We start from the raw sequence: 15075 nt of genomic DNA, 5'->3' as shown, positions 1-15075 counted from the left end.
AGATAGGCCGAGCAACCACTGGACCGGCGGCTGGTGGGATGTCGCAATATCTTGAGCTCCCATTGGTAGATCAGGTATGGGTTCCGCCTCCTCTTGCTTCGACGCTTCCTATTGGGTGGCGCTGTGAAAGAGTGCATTCTGGGAGTTGTAGTCTCCGTGAGCCGCTTGGTGTGTGTGGCGTGGGTCTGCAGCTTCTGAGGAGATGAATGGGAAACGGCCCCCTGATCCTAACCCGGACCGGATGGGGAAGAAGAGAAAGAAGGAGGTGATGGTGGAGTTTTCGGACGCGGTCACGGAGGAAGTCTTGAAGAAGCAGGTGGCTGAGGCCTGGAGCTGCAGGACGCCGTTCAGTCACGGTAACCGGGTGCTGTGAGGGGGGAGCCACCGCGCGGGATCTGGGGCCTCTGAAAGCCCTGGCGCTCGAGCGAGCCCGGGGCAGCGGGGCCGCCAGGGTAGAGGGCATTAGAGAGAGCGTGACTTCGGCGCCTCCGTCCCTCCTGCCTGGCCTGCTGCCCCGCTTTCATTGCGAGGTCAGTGTGGATCTGGAAGCCCGAGAAGAGGCGGACATGTAGGTCGGAGAGTTTGGGGAAGTGGAGGGCGGGAGCGTTCTGAGTTGGATTCTGGAACCAAAGATGACTACTTGAATTCTGGAATCCCTCGACTGGTTGTCAGTGGGTTCAATTTTTTAAAATTTCAGCTCCTTGCTGTGTAAAATAGGGTAGCTAAATGGTGTTTACCTCGGAAAGATGTTGAACGAGACGAGTAAGCGAACGCATGTCTGTGTCAATAAATGTTTCCGAGGAAGGACCAGTAAACATTTGGACACATATTTGGGTGGTTTAGGTGATGTTTTCCTCTGAAGGTAATGCTCGGTGGTCCCATGACAGTGCAGCCAGAGCATCTGAGCGACTAGCAGCCGGCACCGGAACGTACTCGGTTGTTTATGCCCCGCTCGCTCCTGCCTTGGTCGGGGCCTGTGGGCTGGGGGCAGCTCCTGCCTTGAGCGTCTGCCCCCTGGTGGTCAGTGCGCGCGAGCAGTCCTTTTGCAGTTCGGTCGATTTGCATATTAGGGTTTTAGATGATAGGTAGGTAGGTAGGTAGGTAGGTAGGTAGGTAGGTAGGTAGGTAGGTAGGTAGATGAATAGATAGATAGATAGATAGATAGATAGATAGATAGATAGATAGATAGATAGATAGATAGATGATAGATAGTAGAATAGATAAGATAGATAATAGATCAAACCACGTGACCTATGAAAGTCAAGTGTGTTGTGGGTTACCATGAACGGTTCCAACCTGAGCCGTCATATATCGCCTTACAGCAGCGGTTCTCAACCTATGGGTCTCGACCCTTTTGGGGGTCCAACGACCCTTTCACAGGGGTCGCCTAAGACCATCGGAAAACACATATATAACTACATATTGTTTTTGTGATTAATCACAATGCTTTAATTATGTTCAATTTGTAACAGTGAAAATACATCCTGCATATCAGATATTTACATGACGATTCATAACAGTAGCAACATTACAGTGATGAAGTAGCAACGAAAATAATTTTATGGTTGGGGGTCACCACAACATGAGGAACTGTATTAAAGGATCGCGGCATTAGGAAGGTTGAGAACCACTGCCTTATAGCATAAGAACTCCGCTCGATGCATCATGCTTTCCCTTCTAAAGTTTGCATGACTTTTGTTTTTGGTGAAGTGCTTTGAAGCGGTGAGCCCCGGGGGCTCTGAATGCACCTGGAAAGGGATAGCCCCAGCCGTAGGCAGCTGCCTAGGTGGCCTCGTACCTAGGTAAGTGTTACACTGCTGGGAGAACAGCAGCCGCAAGCTGGCTGGCATCCTGGGCCTGGTTCCTGCCAACTCTGTTGTTAACTATACCAGGATGCCCGCATAATTAGAAAAGAAAAGAGAGACATGATAGCTCAGTGTTTAAAGTGCAAGGTCTGTACACGCAGTATTTCTCAATGTCCTCATCTGTGGCATGGAGACCGTGATCGTGTCTGCCTTAGCATGGTGTAGGGAAAATTAAATGAGATACTGCATGCAAAGCACCACTGTGCTTGGCGCTTGGTGGTTGGTGGTGATTGTTAGGTGGGTACATAATCTAACCCACCAGAGGCAGTGGGGAAAGTGAATTAGAAGGGGTTATACCTGAACTGGTTTTTTTAAAAAAAAAAAACAACACAAAGTATGTATGTTCTAACTACCTTAGACAGTAACTTAGGAAAAGAAAAAGGGTTGAGGAAAATTGCCAGCCAGTATTGCTATTCTCATTTTTAATTTGCTACTCTCATTTTGAATGGGGGGGGGGGGGGTAAATTAAGACTTTAAAATATATTCAACAAGTAAACATTAAACGAACCCTCCCGCCCCCCAAGAGCAGGAACTTTACCTTAGTAATATCATTGTACTCATTTTAAGGCCTCTTATTTTAAGCGCAGTATCACTAAAAAGTAGTGTTGGGTGGGTAAAGAAAAAAAGGGAATATTTATCATCCCCCAAATCTGAGACTTTAGGTATTAGATTCCGGAAAATTCATGACCATCCCCTTTTGAATTCTCTGTATTATGCTACTCAGGGGTCAAAAATACAAAAGAAAAATAAGCCGTAATGTTTTCTTCCCAACAGAAGCCATTATCATGGACATGGACCCCTTTCCTCATTGCGTGATCCCAAACTTCATCCCAAGTCAAAACTTCTTGGAAGGGCTTCAGAAGGAGCTTTTGAGCTTGGACTTCCATGAAAAGTATAATGATTTATATAAGTTCCAGCAGGTATTTATTACTTTTCCCATTAGTTCTTCCACTTCAGAAACTTATTTACAAAAAAATTAGTACCTTTATACTTGAGGTTTTAGATTGGGTTTGCCTTGGAGGGGCCTTGCCTTGATGTTGTGACTCATGTATGAAGGAAATCCTTTTTTTTTTCTCTTTTCATGATCAAGTCTGACGATTTGAAGAAGAGAAAAGAGCCTCACATCTGTGCTTTAAGGTAAACAAGTGATCAGATTTGTTGGGGGTGCGTACTATGTGCCAGGCTGGCTAGTAAATGCTTTAAAATGTTATGTCTTAAATCTCTGTGGACGGATTATCCTATTTTGTAGAGGAGGAAACAGCCTTCTCTGTGGGAAATTAAGTAACTTCTTCAAGGCCACTTCGGTAAAAATCGAGGGAGCTAAGATACAAGCCTGAGTCTCTCTGATCCCAGGGTCCAAATTCTCAGGGTTAAAATGTTCAGCTTTGTGAGTAGTCAAGGAAACAAATTAACACTGAGGTTACCATTCACATATTAGGTTAGCAAATATTAAAAACAAAAACTCCCGTGTTGACAGAAATATAGATACCTTTAGACTCTGCTGCAGTCTTTCTTAGAAGTGGTTTTGAAAGATGTACCAAAGCCCTTCAAATTAGGCTTTCTCTTTTTGTAGTGTGATTCTACTTATACAAATTTATCCTCAGCAAGTTATTAAGGGTGTGCTCTGGGAACATTAGCCCTAAACTATGCAAGTTAAAGTGAAGGAGACTCTGGGGAATAGATCTCTTGAAGACACAGCAACCTCCAGGAAAAAACAGTTTACCCAAATGTAGGCCACACTGTGACATCACAAGTTATCTTGTTTGCATTTCTAGGAAAATTCTCTTTGAAGATTTCCGGGCTTGGCTTTCTGACATTTCCAAGATTGACCTGGAATCAACCATTGACATGTCCTGTGCTAAATATGAATTCTCAGGTAAGATAAAGCCCTGATGTCCGTAAGATTTAAAGGCCTTATCTAAACAATGGTAGAAAGAGAGATGGTGTCAGTGTATCAAAACCTGGACTGTGTCCCTGTATATCATTAGGATCTTAATAAGGAAGATCTGACCTGGCTCATATACAGAAATGCCCCTCATATTGGAAGGTGTAAGGCAGTGGTTCTCTTTGGGAATATGATGAAAGCTATTGACCATATTTTCAGAAAAATGCTGATAACACACCCACTTTCCACATACCAACAATATGGGAAACTCAGAGGTGATGTGGTAAACTCTCCTCTTAGACTGCTTAAGGCACAAATGCCTCCCTCAATGTCATTTTTTCTTTTTAAGTTTGAAGGTAATAAGTGAATATACTCTTTAAGGAAAAAAATTCAAACAATATAGAAATATACAGCGTAAACCTTCATAGTCCCCTTCACCTGCTCTTTGTCAAACCCCCGCCCCCCAAACTGTTCAGAGGTATCCATTGTCACCAGTTTGGGGTGCATCCTCCCAGCTCCCATTCTGAGCATCTACGTGTCTTTTTGAAAACATGTTTGGTATTTTGCCTAGAAGGAAAAGTGGTGTGTGGTTTTTTCTTGGATTTAACTCCTGTCTGGGAAGTTTAACTTAGCAACAGCTTTTTTTTTTTTTTTAATATATTTTATTGATTTTTTACAGAGAGGAAGGGAGAGGGATAGAGAGTTAGAAACATCGATGAGTGAGAAGCATCAATCAGCTGCCTCCTGCACACCCCCTTCTGGGGATGTGCCCACAACCAAGGTACATGCTCTTGACCGGAATTGAACCCGGGACCCTTCAGTCTGCAGGCCGACGCTCTATCCAGTGAGCCAAACTGGCTAGGGCAGCAACAGCTTTTTAAGGATAACTTAGTGATACACATGAAGACTCATATCAGGTGATTATTTTTTAACTTTATTTTTTCTTTTTATTTTGCAGTAATTTCAAACTTAACAGAAAAGTGGCACACATAGTACAAATCCTATTTTTTCCTGTTTTACTTGAAAGTAGGTTACAGTTGTGATGCTCCGTGAATAACTTCAGTAATTCCTACAAGGGCATTCTCCTACATGATACTGATAAACCATTAAAATCAGTTAGTTCCATTATTTGGTGCTCTACAGCAAAAGGATCCAGTCCAGGATCATACATTGCATAGGGTTCCTTCTAGTGTTCTCCTTTTTCATATTTGTAATTCCCTTCGACTGAGAAACCTGGGTTACATTATCTTTAATATATTTATTCACTGTAGCATACCTTCCTCTCCCACCCTGCACGACTCCCACCTTGCTCAACCCCACCTCATGGGTTTTAGAAGTTTAACTGGAGAAATGAATGGGAACAAGTACAAAAAGATCTTTGTGCAATAATTTCCACTGAAACATTAGTAGATAAGAAATGGGAACAAGGTAACATAGAAGATTGATTAAAGGGGGAGGGAGTGATTCATAATCCATAGAGTAAAATAACTATGCAGCCATTAAGAGATGAAACGTATATGGAAACACTCTTGCCGTGTAGTAATTTTTTAAAAAGCCGGCCACAAAACAACCACCGAGGATACCATTTCTTTTCTAAAGCAAACACGTATGTAGAAACAATATTGGAAGAAATATGTAAAAATATTGTTAGTGATTCTCTCTGTGTCTAACCACATACATGCTCTTCAGTGTTTTTAGAATTGGCAGTTTTATTTCTATAATTATAAAAGAGAAGTCAGTGTCATTGTAAGGCTGGGGGAGCTGACATTACAGATGCATGTCAGAAGGCTTGACAAATGCAGGGTCGGGTCCCAGCTGCTCCTTGTCTGCGCAGGGACATGCAGCTGTGCATTCAACTTGCAGATGCCCTGCTCTGCCACGATGATGAGCTGGAGGGGCGCCGGATCGCCTTCATCCTTTACCTGGTTCCTCCCTGGGACAGGAGCTTGGGGGGTACCCTGGATCTGTACAACGTTGATGGTAAGACACACGTATGCTCTTCAACACCCATAGCTACTTCCCAATCCTTATGCACTATGTCTGCACTCCAAGGAGATGGAAGCCATTGATTACAGTGGCTGCTGCAGGAGGAGTGAATGCTGCCCTGACAACGGCCTCCCTGAGTTGTACTTGAGATAACGATCACTCCAGAGATAAGTTAGAGTTGATTTAGATGAGGAGCAGTCAGACCTGGCGTCTGAATACAGACCGTGGAGGGTAGCAGAGACCATGTACAGCTGCCTGTGAATCTGCCTGGACCAGTCCATTTGACAGGAAATCAGGTTGTTTTATCGTTTGCTTAATAAATATATTTTTATTGATTTCAGAGAGGAAAAGAGAGATAGAAACATCAGTGATGAGAGAGAATCACTGATTGGCTGCCTCCTGCATGCCCCACACTAGGGATCGAGCCCACAACCTGGGCATGTGCCCTGACCAGGAATCGAACTGTGACCTTCTGGTTCATAGGTCGATGCTCAACCACTGAGCCATGCTGGCTGGGCATCGGGGTTTTTTATTGTAATGACTGACCCCAGAGGTTGCCTCCAGGAAGCTTTCAGCCCTCATCCAATAGTAGATGGATGGTGTAAGGAGGAACAGGTGTCACCTGGCAGAACTAGCAAGTATGAGCGAAATAGCGGGAAGGGTGGTATTTGGGGATCACAAGGGTACATTTAAAAACACTTAGAAATCTGAGGGTTGTCAGGGTGAAACGGGGTGGCCTGGAAGTGGGAAGTGCTAACTGGTTTGTGGGTATGTTCTCTCCTGGTGCAGAACACTTCCAGCCAAAGCAGATTGTCAAGTCCCTTATCCCTTCGTGGAACACACTGGTTTTCTTTGAAGTGTCTCCAGTGTCCTTTCACCAGGTAAAGCTTGTAAGCCACAGCTGTATAGAGCACTAAGGCTCATGCCTTATAGCCCCTCCTTCCCATTAGACCTAGCTGGCCAGACTGTTTTCACTCCTAGCGTGAAGGATCTGGAAGTTCCTGTGCCTTGGCTGGTAACCTCCCTCCTCATTCTTTGGGTTGATGTGCGTTGGTTTTGTCCTTTCAGGTGTCTGAAGTCCTGTCTGAAGAAAAGTCACGTCTGTCTATAAGCGGCTGGTTTCATGGTCCTTCACTGACCAGGCCTCCCACCTACTTTGAACCTCCCATACCTCGGAGCCCTCATATCCCGCGAGATGTAAGGATAAGTGCCTGCTGCCGGATTTTTATCTTAGCGGCTGTAGCATACTAGGTGTTTTTGTGGTTTCGAAAGTGGCTATTCCTGATAATGAAAACAGGCTTTGAGCTTGCCCTTCCACTTTCCTTAGATAAACTTGGCTGGTGTCCTTCTCAGGCAGTTTCCCAGCACTTGATATTTAAAAAGGAGACAATTATAAATTTAGTATTTGCATGTATTATTTTACTATTGTGAAATGATGTGAGAACAAAAGCAATAGGAATTAACTCACCTTTTGCATCTGCTGCTTCTTTGTAAGCATGAAATTTTGTATGAGTGGATCAACCCTACTTATCTGGACATGGATTACCAAATTCAAATTCAAGAAGAGTTTGAACAACAGTCTGAAATTCTCCTAAAGGAGTTCCTTAAGGTAGGTCTGCATGTCCTGTCCAGCAGGTCTTGTTTGGCATGCAGTCTTGCTTCTTGGGTGGGTGAATAGTTATCACCAAGAGTTTTTGTTTTGGTTTTGTGCCTGGTTAGAATGTTTATGTTATCCTCTACTTCAAATAAAACATAGAAATGATGTAAATAGCTAACGCTGGTATCAGTTGTGTGCTTAGTGGGTTAAGAGTCCCTTGGGTATTCCCCATTTCTCTAGAATCTTAATGATACACAGAGAGGGGGAGAGAGGGAGAGGTAGAGAAGCTTCTACACTGGAGTTATGAGTCGTTCCCTTCCTATTCACTTGATTAATATGGTGCATACTAGGACTTTTAGTGAGACAGATTGCTAATTGATCAGCACCTATTGATGAATGTTTGACAGTGATGAAGCAGCACTTTATAGTGGGAAGAGAGCTAGAGCAGAAGTCAGAGACCTTATATTCGTGTCCTGGCTCTGTGATTTACTAGCCTGACCAGATCACTCAGTCCCTGAGCTCTAAACCTGCCTTGTCCATCTTGAAGGGTTGTGAGGGCCAGACAAGATCATGTCACTGCTGTGTTGATTCACAGTTGACCCTGAGTCCCATGGCATCACAGTCCCAAGAGCCATTCCTCCATGAGAAAAAGGTTGAAACAGTACATATTCTCTCTCTCTCTCTCTCTCTCTCTCTCTCTCTCTCTCTCTATCTCTCTCTCTCTCTCTCTGAATTTTATAGCTGACATAGCGTATTAAGGAATTTTAGAAGTATTGTAGAAAATAAACTTCTTTAAACCCTATGTAATTCAGCTTAACTAAACCGTGCTTTGGAATCCTTTGCCTACTTTGCTGATAGGCCTACTATTTTCAGAACACTCCTTGGAAAACTGCATTAAGCAGGTACATAGCTCCTATGGAAAATATTTCAGTAGGTTAACCTACTTCTTGTACTGAACTTAACGTTTTAAGTTTAGAATGTTGATTAAATGAAAGGAATGAGCTGAGGCCTAGAGAATCCATATTGCTTATAGATTTTCATTGTAATGACATTGACTGTTTTGCTTTAATTTTTCCCCCTCACATCTTATGAATTAGAGAGTCTGTATTATGATCCTCATTTTATAAATGAAGGGGTTTGAGAGGTTGAGCAATCTGATACAAGATAAACAATTATTTAGGGAAATGGTCCAAATGGACACTTGGGTCTCTTGGCTAAAGCATCCTGACGATTTATCCCATCTTTTCTCTGGCTTCACCATATCAGGACGGGAATGTTGTGTGAAAGGGGTGAGAGTCAGCTGACCCCTTTAAGAATCAGCCAGATGATTCTGCAGAGCTTCGACACCAGCAAGACCAGGGTGGGGTCATGGGGAGATTTGTTGACTGCTTCTTTATTTGCTCATTTTCCAGCCCGAGAAATTTGCAGCGGTCTGTGAGGCATTGGAGAAAGGAGGTGTGAAATGGAACAGCCGAGGGCCCCCTAACAAAAGGTAGAACCCATCATCTAAAACATTTGCTTCTGCATGTGGCACCTGCCTGTCTGTCTGTAAGGTTCACTTCCTAACGATATCTGGTTCCCAGGGACATCCAGTAGCAGGCCTGAGCAAAAGCTCACTGTTGTCATGTGTGCTTCAGTAAACTATGCCAAGAATGAGGGGGAGAGGCACAAAGCTAACAATCAGCTTTTATTCCATGAGTAATTTTACATCTGTGGCTTTGCTGAAAACTGCCATTGCTGCTTTCCAGGTTTTATGAGAAAGCCGAGGAGAGCACGCTTCCCAACATTCTCCAGGACTGCATGACATTATTTCGCTCCGAGGCGTTGTTCTTGCTGCTGTCCAACTTCACAGGCCTGAAACTTCATTTCTTGGCCCCTTCCGAAGAAGAGGAGACAGAGGGCACAAAAGAGGGAGAAGCAGCCACTGCTCCTGAGAGCACTGAAGAAGGGACGAGCTATAGCTCCTCGGAGCCAGAGGATAATCTGGCAGCTGCCAGCAACAACAGCCAGCAGAGCAATGAACAGGCAGGCCCAGAGCCAGAGGACAACGAAGCCAAGGAAGGTAAGCTGTTGTCATGACTTGTCCTGGTTTTCCAGTCAGCACTCACCATTCAGTCATTCATTCAACAAACATTTCTTGAGTATCTACTGTTGGTTAGGTCCTGTTTTGGGAATTGGAGAAAAAAACACAGACAAGGTCCTTGCTGTCCTTGAAGCTTACATTCTAAAAGGAGAGGACAGCCCAGCCAGCATGGCTCAGTGGTTGAGTATCAACCTGTGAACCAGGAGGTCATGCGATTCGATTCCTGGTCAGGGCACATGCCCGGGTTGTGGGCTCGATCCCCAGTGGGGGGGCATGCTGGAGGCAGCCAATAGATGTTCTCTCTCATCATCGATATTTCTATCTCTCCCTCTCTGAAATCCATGAAAGTATATTTAAAAAAATACGAGGTGAGGATAGATTAATTGTATACAACAACTAAAACGTCAAATAATGACACGTTATACAGATCATTTCAATAAGGTTATGTGCTGTGGAATGGCAGAGTGGCCTCTTAGGTGATGGGCAACCTGGGAAAGCCTGTCTGGGGAGCTATCGGCTAAGCTCGATCTCAGTGGTAGGAAGAATCTGCAGGAAGAGCATTCCAGATGGGAGGAACGGCTGGTATATCTTATCAGTACAAATGGTGGGGAGAGATATGACTGGCTTTGCCTAAAATTACTCTGCAACACAAGAATATAAAGGAGAGGAAGGTGAGCAGCTTATTTCTGCTAATGACCAATAACAAACTACGAAAAACTTGGAACTTGGATTAATAGAGAGGAGGAATTATTAAAAGTAAGGATAGAAAAATACAAGACACTTAAGAGGTAACACTTCTGTGGGAATTTTGGCCGCATTAACTGAGCAGCTACAAATTCAGCTTAAATGTTATGGCACCTATGAAATCAAATCAGAAAGTCTGTTCCCCAGCTCCTCTGGTCAGTTTACCTGCCCTGCTTCCATTCTGATTTCTTGAGAAGGGCCCTGTGCAGTCAGAAGAGCAAAGATGAGGGAGGTGGATACCGTGGAAATGAGACCAGCAGTGTGAGGTGCTAACCACACACAACATAACTCAGGGTCTTTAGTCTGCCGTACTGTCACTTTGGTCCCCACAGATATTTAGAGAAACCAAAGTATTTCTCCACTTTTTTTCCTTTTTTATTTCGCTTTTATGGGAACCTGCAACTTGGAAGAAAATTTACACTAGCAACCAAAAGGTGCTTATTCTGTTATTGTGCATCTGCTGTGTACAAGGCCCTGGCCAGAGCCAGGGGGGAGTACAGAGGTAAATGAGAAAGGTCACTGTTTACCAAGTTTAGCATCTTAAAGGAAAGCTAAAAAGCTTTTTTTAATAAAAGCTATGAAGTTGCTGAGGCAACTTAAGCAGTGTTAATTCAGTAAGATACCCAGACCTGACCATTTTAATTTTGTTTTTTAAAATATATATATAAAAAATAATGTCAATTTCAGAATGTTTAGAAAAACAAATTATTGTCATTCCCTTGCAATCTAGCAGTGGTATCAAGGTTATTTTCCGACTAGAGCCCCGGTACACGAAATTCATGCACAGGTACGGTCCCTAGGCCTGGCTGGAGATCAGGGCCCATCTGTGGGGCAACTGGCAGGGTGATCAGGGGGGCCCCTGCTGGCACCCACCTTGGCCGGCCTGGGGCCTGCAGGCTGGGGGCAGCTCCTACATTGAGCGTCTGCCCCCTGGTGGTCAGTGCGCATCATAGCAACCGGTCGTTCTGCTGTTCAGTAGATTTGCATATTAGGCTTTTATTATATAGGATTTTCTGACCTTTTCCTTTTTTCTTAGAATCAAGTGTTCCCACGTGCCAGGGGGAACTGAGGCGTTGGCAGACTGGTCACTACACTTTAATCCATGACAACAGCAAGACTGAATTTGCCCTGGACTTACTTCTTTACTGTGGCTGTGAAGGTAGGAGGGAGGATGGGAAGCAGTGACTGTTTGCTTTAGGGGGCAGTCTTTCCTGCATGCCCTTCTCCAACTGAACCAGTTCAGAACTATGTGCTTTGTCCAGGATCTCAGATCACAGGAGCTCAGTGTTGGGAGGAGCGTTAGGGGTCATGAATTTCAGCTTCCCAACTCAAAGTAGGATTTGTACCTGTGACCAGGGTGTGGGAGATGGACTGAACCATACATACTTGCTCTCCAAGAATGCCCCCGATCTACAGCTTTTATGTTATTGTCCTTTAATTTTACACTTAGTTCTTAGTGTTCAGTTCTTTAGTGTTGATTGAATGGTAAATTCAGGCTCCTAAGTCATAGGGTTGGTTACTACTAGACTCCCAATCCCCCGTTCACACAGCATGGGATCAGTGGTCTACGCAGCACAGGTGACACTTGCAGTGAGAGCTTTCTGACCGCTGTTTGTTTCCCCTTGTAAGGCTGGGAGCCTGAATATGGTGGCTTTACTTCCTACATTGCCAAAGGGGAAGATGAAGAGGTAAGCTGCTCCTGATAGCAAACTATCTTTTTAGTTCTTGATGCTTTCCTTCTTCAAAAGCCCAATTTTTATGAACTACCAATGTTTTTAACTGATAAATCCATGTTGGTCTGCCTGGCAGTGATCTAGTAATTTCTAGTAGAAAGTACGTGGCATGGAACAAAGATGCTAAAGCAGCGGTTCTCAACCTGTGGGTCGCCTAAGACCATCGGAAAACACATATAATTACATATTGTTTTTGTGATTAATCACTATGCTTTAATTATGTTCAATTTGTAACAATGAAATTGGGGGTCACCACCACATGAGGAACTGTATTAAAGGATCGCGGCATTAGGAAGGTTGAGAACCACTGTGCTAAAAGATAATCACTAAGCATTTATTCTACCCTAAGAAATTCCAAATGAATTAAGAGCCACATGGTACATTCCCATCAGTTTTTCAATGTAATAAATGAATGCATTAGGTGAAATTTTTCTGGGTATTGGAACAGGGTTTGTGGAAAATGACTTGACAGCCAGAGCAATAGCTCTTCCTAGTAAAAGCTCTTTACTGTCCCCTATGCCAGACTTAAGTACTTGATATGGAAGTACTTGATATTCATCTGTTCAGTGATGAATCACTGAAGAGTTTAGAATAAGCTCTGTGTTCTGATGTGTCATTGTATTTGCTTGTTTCAGCTGCTAACAGTGAATCCAGAAAACAATTCTTTGGCATTGGTCTACAGAGATAGAGAGACTCTTAAATTTGTCAAGCATGTTAACCACCGAAGCCTAGAACAAAAGAAAACCTTCCCAAACAGAACAGGTTTCTGGGACTTCTCATTCGTCTACTATGAATGACAGGGCTGGGCGAAGCTGAGAAGAGAGACCCGTCATCGGCACTGGAAAGGCTGCAAGAGCTGGCATCCAGCAAAGGAGAGCTACAAGGTAACCTGTCTTGACACTTCTTAAAACCACGTGGTTGGCCTTCAATAGGACTCACAGTGATTGTCCTCAGACTAGACCTTGAGCTTGGGGAGTTTTTAAATGTGGGGTTTTTTTGTGGTAAAATATGTGACATAAAATTTACCATTTTAACCAAATTCCACCGCATGTGGTAGTTTCTTCCCCACAGAATACCAAAAAATACCAGCTCTTGGGTTCTCTCTCCCAGAGCAGTAATTTTTTAGCAGGAAGTTTTGGCTGCAGGATCTCTTCAATGCCATTTTATATACTTACCACTACTAATGAGTGAGAACGTACAAATCCTGTTGGGAGAGTCTTTGACAGACAGACACCAGAGGCAGGCGCCCCAGGCTTCATGCACTGAACATTCCCACAAAAATTGATTCCTTCTCTGATTGACACGAAGTCAGTCCACATAGACAGTTTTGAAAATTACGTAGGAACTGTCGTGGTATCATTTTAGGAAAAGCAGATTTCTGTACCATACAAATAAAAAGATAACTGAGGAGCCAGAGCACATAGTGTGGGCAGGGGCCAGATGGGAACGAGGGGAAAATGCAAAACACCAGGCTGCATGGGTGTCATCTTGTACTTTAGTTTCAGAGTGAAATGGGAGATAATTTAGCTCTGTGATCACAGGAGTCTGCTGTGGCAGATTTGTAACTGCTAATTATAAAAGTTAGAACTTCAATAATGTTAAAAAAAAATCATTCTTGTAAAGCATGTCCAGGGTTGCATAATAGTTATAAAGTTCCTAGTTCTTTCATTTCTAAAACTACTGACGGCTGGCTGAGGACAAGACAGTCTCAGGGAGAGTAGCAGATGCTGTATGTGCTGAAGGCATTCGCTCAGCACTGTGGGGAGATAAAGCTGATTAAGACGCAGCCCCTGCTCTCACTTAAGAGGGACTTAAGATTTATATAAACAGGATGTAATGAGGGTTAAGGAATAGACATGGGAGAGGAACGGTCTCCTGAGAGGAGAGCATTTCAGCTGAGCCTTCATGTGTGTGGATAGGCAGACATGGTGCGAAATAATACAAACCATTCTAAATATTGAGTACCTGGTGGTGGTGACTTTTTCAAAGGGATGCTCAAAAAATGACTGAAAAGCTTTCTCCCAGATAGCAAAATCCTCAAGATCAGCTTTTACATAAAGGCCGAGTGTTCACTTAAAGCTTCAACAAAATTCAGCAACAAAATAGAGCTTAAAGTGTAGCTTCTAGAAGGCACCAGATTCCATCAGGATAGAAACCTAGGGAAGTACCTGATAACCAGTTTTTCTCATCCCTAAGTTGAATATGGTGACTTCTAAGAAAGGAAGGTAACTGAATGTTCTATGAACACTTTCATTTCATCCAGTCCTACTTGCTTGGGAACAGTTCAGAATAGCAGAAAGGGCCAGGACTACCTGGTTCCAAACCTCCACCTGACTCACCAAGCCAAGCTGTGGGACCCTGTAGGCAATAGTCTGCCTCTCTGAGCTCAGAGATACTAGTATCAAGGGGATCCGAGTGATGTGAAAAAACACAATATCTTGCTTCTGGTTGACACCATCAAGCCTTGCCCGTGAATACTTTAAGGTCTAAGAAGGACGTATTTTGACTAAAGAACAAGAGAATGGTGAGATGAGAGTGTGCTATCAGGGTCCCTACAGAAGAAAAGTGCCATACATTTTAAAACCAGCGCCAAGTAGAGATTGTCACTTCAGCAGGTATAGACTATGGTTGAAACTGAAAAGGCCTCAACAGTAGGACTGGAGTTTTGCCAAGAGCTCTATGACTGGCAAGTAATGAATCCCTGCATTTCAATTTCTGCACCTTCGAAGCAGAAGATCCTTTACTACTTCAGGGATTACAAAAAATAACACAGTATATTAAGGCTGTCTTTTGCACTTACAGTTAAAAATGCAAAACAAAGGTATTACAAGGCATAATTGCATTAAAATTAGGATTCCATAAGATCACCTATTAGAAATGGAAGGCATAATCCTAAAGGTCAACTGGAGGAAACTCGTAGAGTTCATTTACCACAGAGGAAAGGCCCCTCTCCCTCAACTACTTAGGAATGAATGTTACTAAGATATGAAAACGGACTAAACCAGTCCTGAAACCAACCTTAAGGCAAATTTTAACTCCTAGAAAAGGAGTTGCTGCCCTGGCCAGTTTGGCTCAGTGGATAGAGCATCAGCCTGTGGACTCAAAGGTCCCAGGTTCGATTCCGGTCAAGGGCACATGCCCGGATTTCAGGCTCAGTCCCCAGTAGAGAGCGTGCAGGAGGC

The 15075-nt window shown here is 43.6% G+C and overlaps 2 protein-coding genes across 4 annotated transcripts in view; both read left to right on the top strand.

Moving 5' to 3' along the window:
* The first annotated feature begins 126 nt into the window (after positions 1-126).
* On the top strand, positions 127-12932 carry OGFOD1 (2-oxoglutarate and iron dependent oxygenase domain containing 1). 3 transcript variants are annotated; one of them, XM_006106730.3, is made up of 13 exons: positions 127-356; positions 2640-2785; positions 2956-3002; positions 3641-3741; positions 5614-5730; positions 6526-6617; positions 6805-6933; positions 7232-7345; positions 8746-8825; positions 9082-9395; positions 11197-11319; positions 11790-11848; positions 12529-12932. In XM_006106730.3, the coding sequence occupies exons 1-13, from the start codon at positions 203-205 to the stop codon at positions 12688-12690; spliced, it is 1638 nt and encodes a 545-aa protein (XP_006106792.1). In that variant the 5' UTR covers positions 127-202; the 3' UTR covers positions 12691-12932. The 3 variants fall into 3 exon arrangements, with proteins under 3 accessions (XP_006106792.1, XP_023603267.1, XP_023603268.1); XM_023747499.1 differs by having other exon boundaries at positions 152-356; positions 5566-5730; XM_023747500.1 differs by lacking the exon at positions 11790-11848 and having other exon boundaries at positions 152-356; positions 5566-5730.
* MT4 (metallothionein 4) overlaps positions 12646-15075 on the top strand; it is a 41546-nt gene continuing 39116 nt past the window's right edge. Inside the window, exon 1 of the mRNA XM_023747506.1 lies at positions 12646-12777. The gene's annotated coding sequence lies outside the window, so the exon portion shown is untranslated. The remainder of the gene's footprint in view (positions 12778-15075) is intronic.

The sequence above is a fragment of the Myotis lucifugus genome, unplaced genomic scaffold, assembly GCF_000147115.1.
Source record: "Myotis lucifugus unplaced genomic scaffold, Myoluc2.0 scaffold_895, whole genome shotgun sequence".
Classification (NCBI taxonomy): domain Eukaryota; kingdom Metazoa; phylum Chordata; class Mammalia; order Chiroptera; family Vespertilionidae; genus Myotis; species Myotis lucifugus.
Note: the sequence above shows the minus strand (reverse complement) of the source record. Positions and strands in the feature narration are given on the sequence as shown.

Bases quoted from the DNA above. Each gene is read 5' to 3' on its own strand.
- OGFOD1 (XM_023747499.1), top strand. From the start codon at position 203: ATGAATGGGAAACGGCCCCCTGATCCTAACCCGGACCGGATGGGGAAG. The intron at 6,618-6,804 runs GTAAAGCTTGTA...TTGTCCTTTCAG, and splicing joins CTCCAGTGTCCTTTCACCAG to GTGTCTGAAGTCCTGTCTGA. The intron at 9,396-11,196 runs GTAAGCTGTTGT...CTTTTTTCTTAG, and splicing joins GGACAACGAAGCCAAGGAAG to AATCAAGTGTTCCCACGTGC.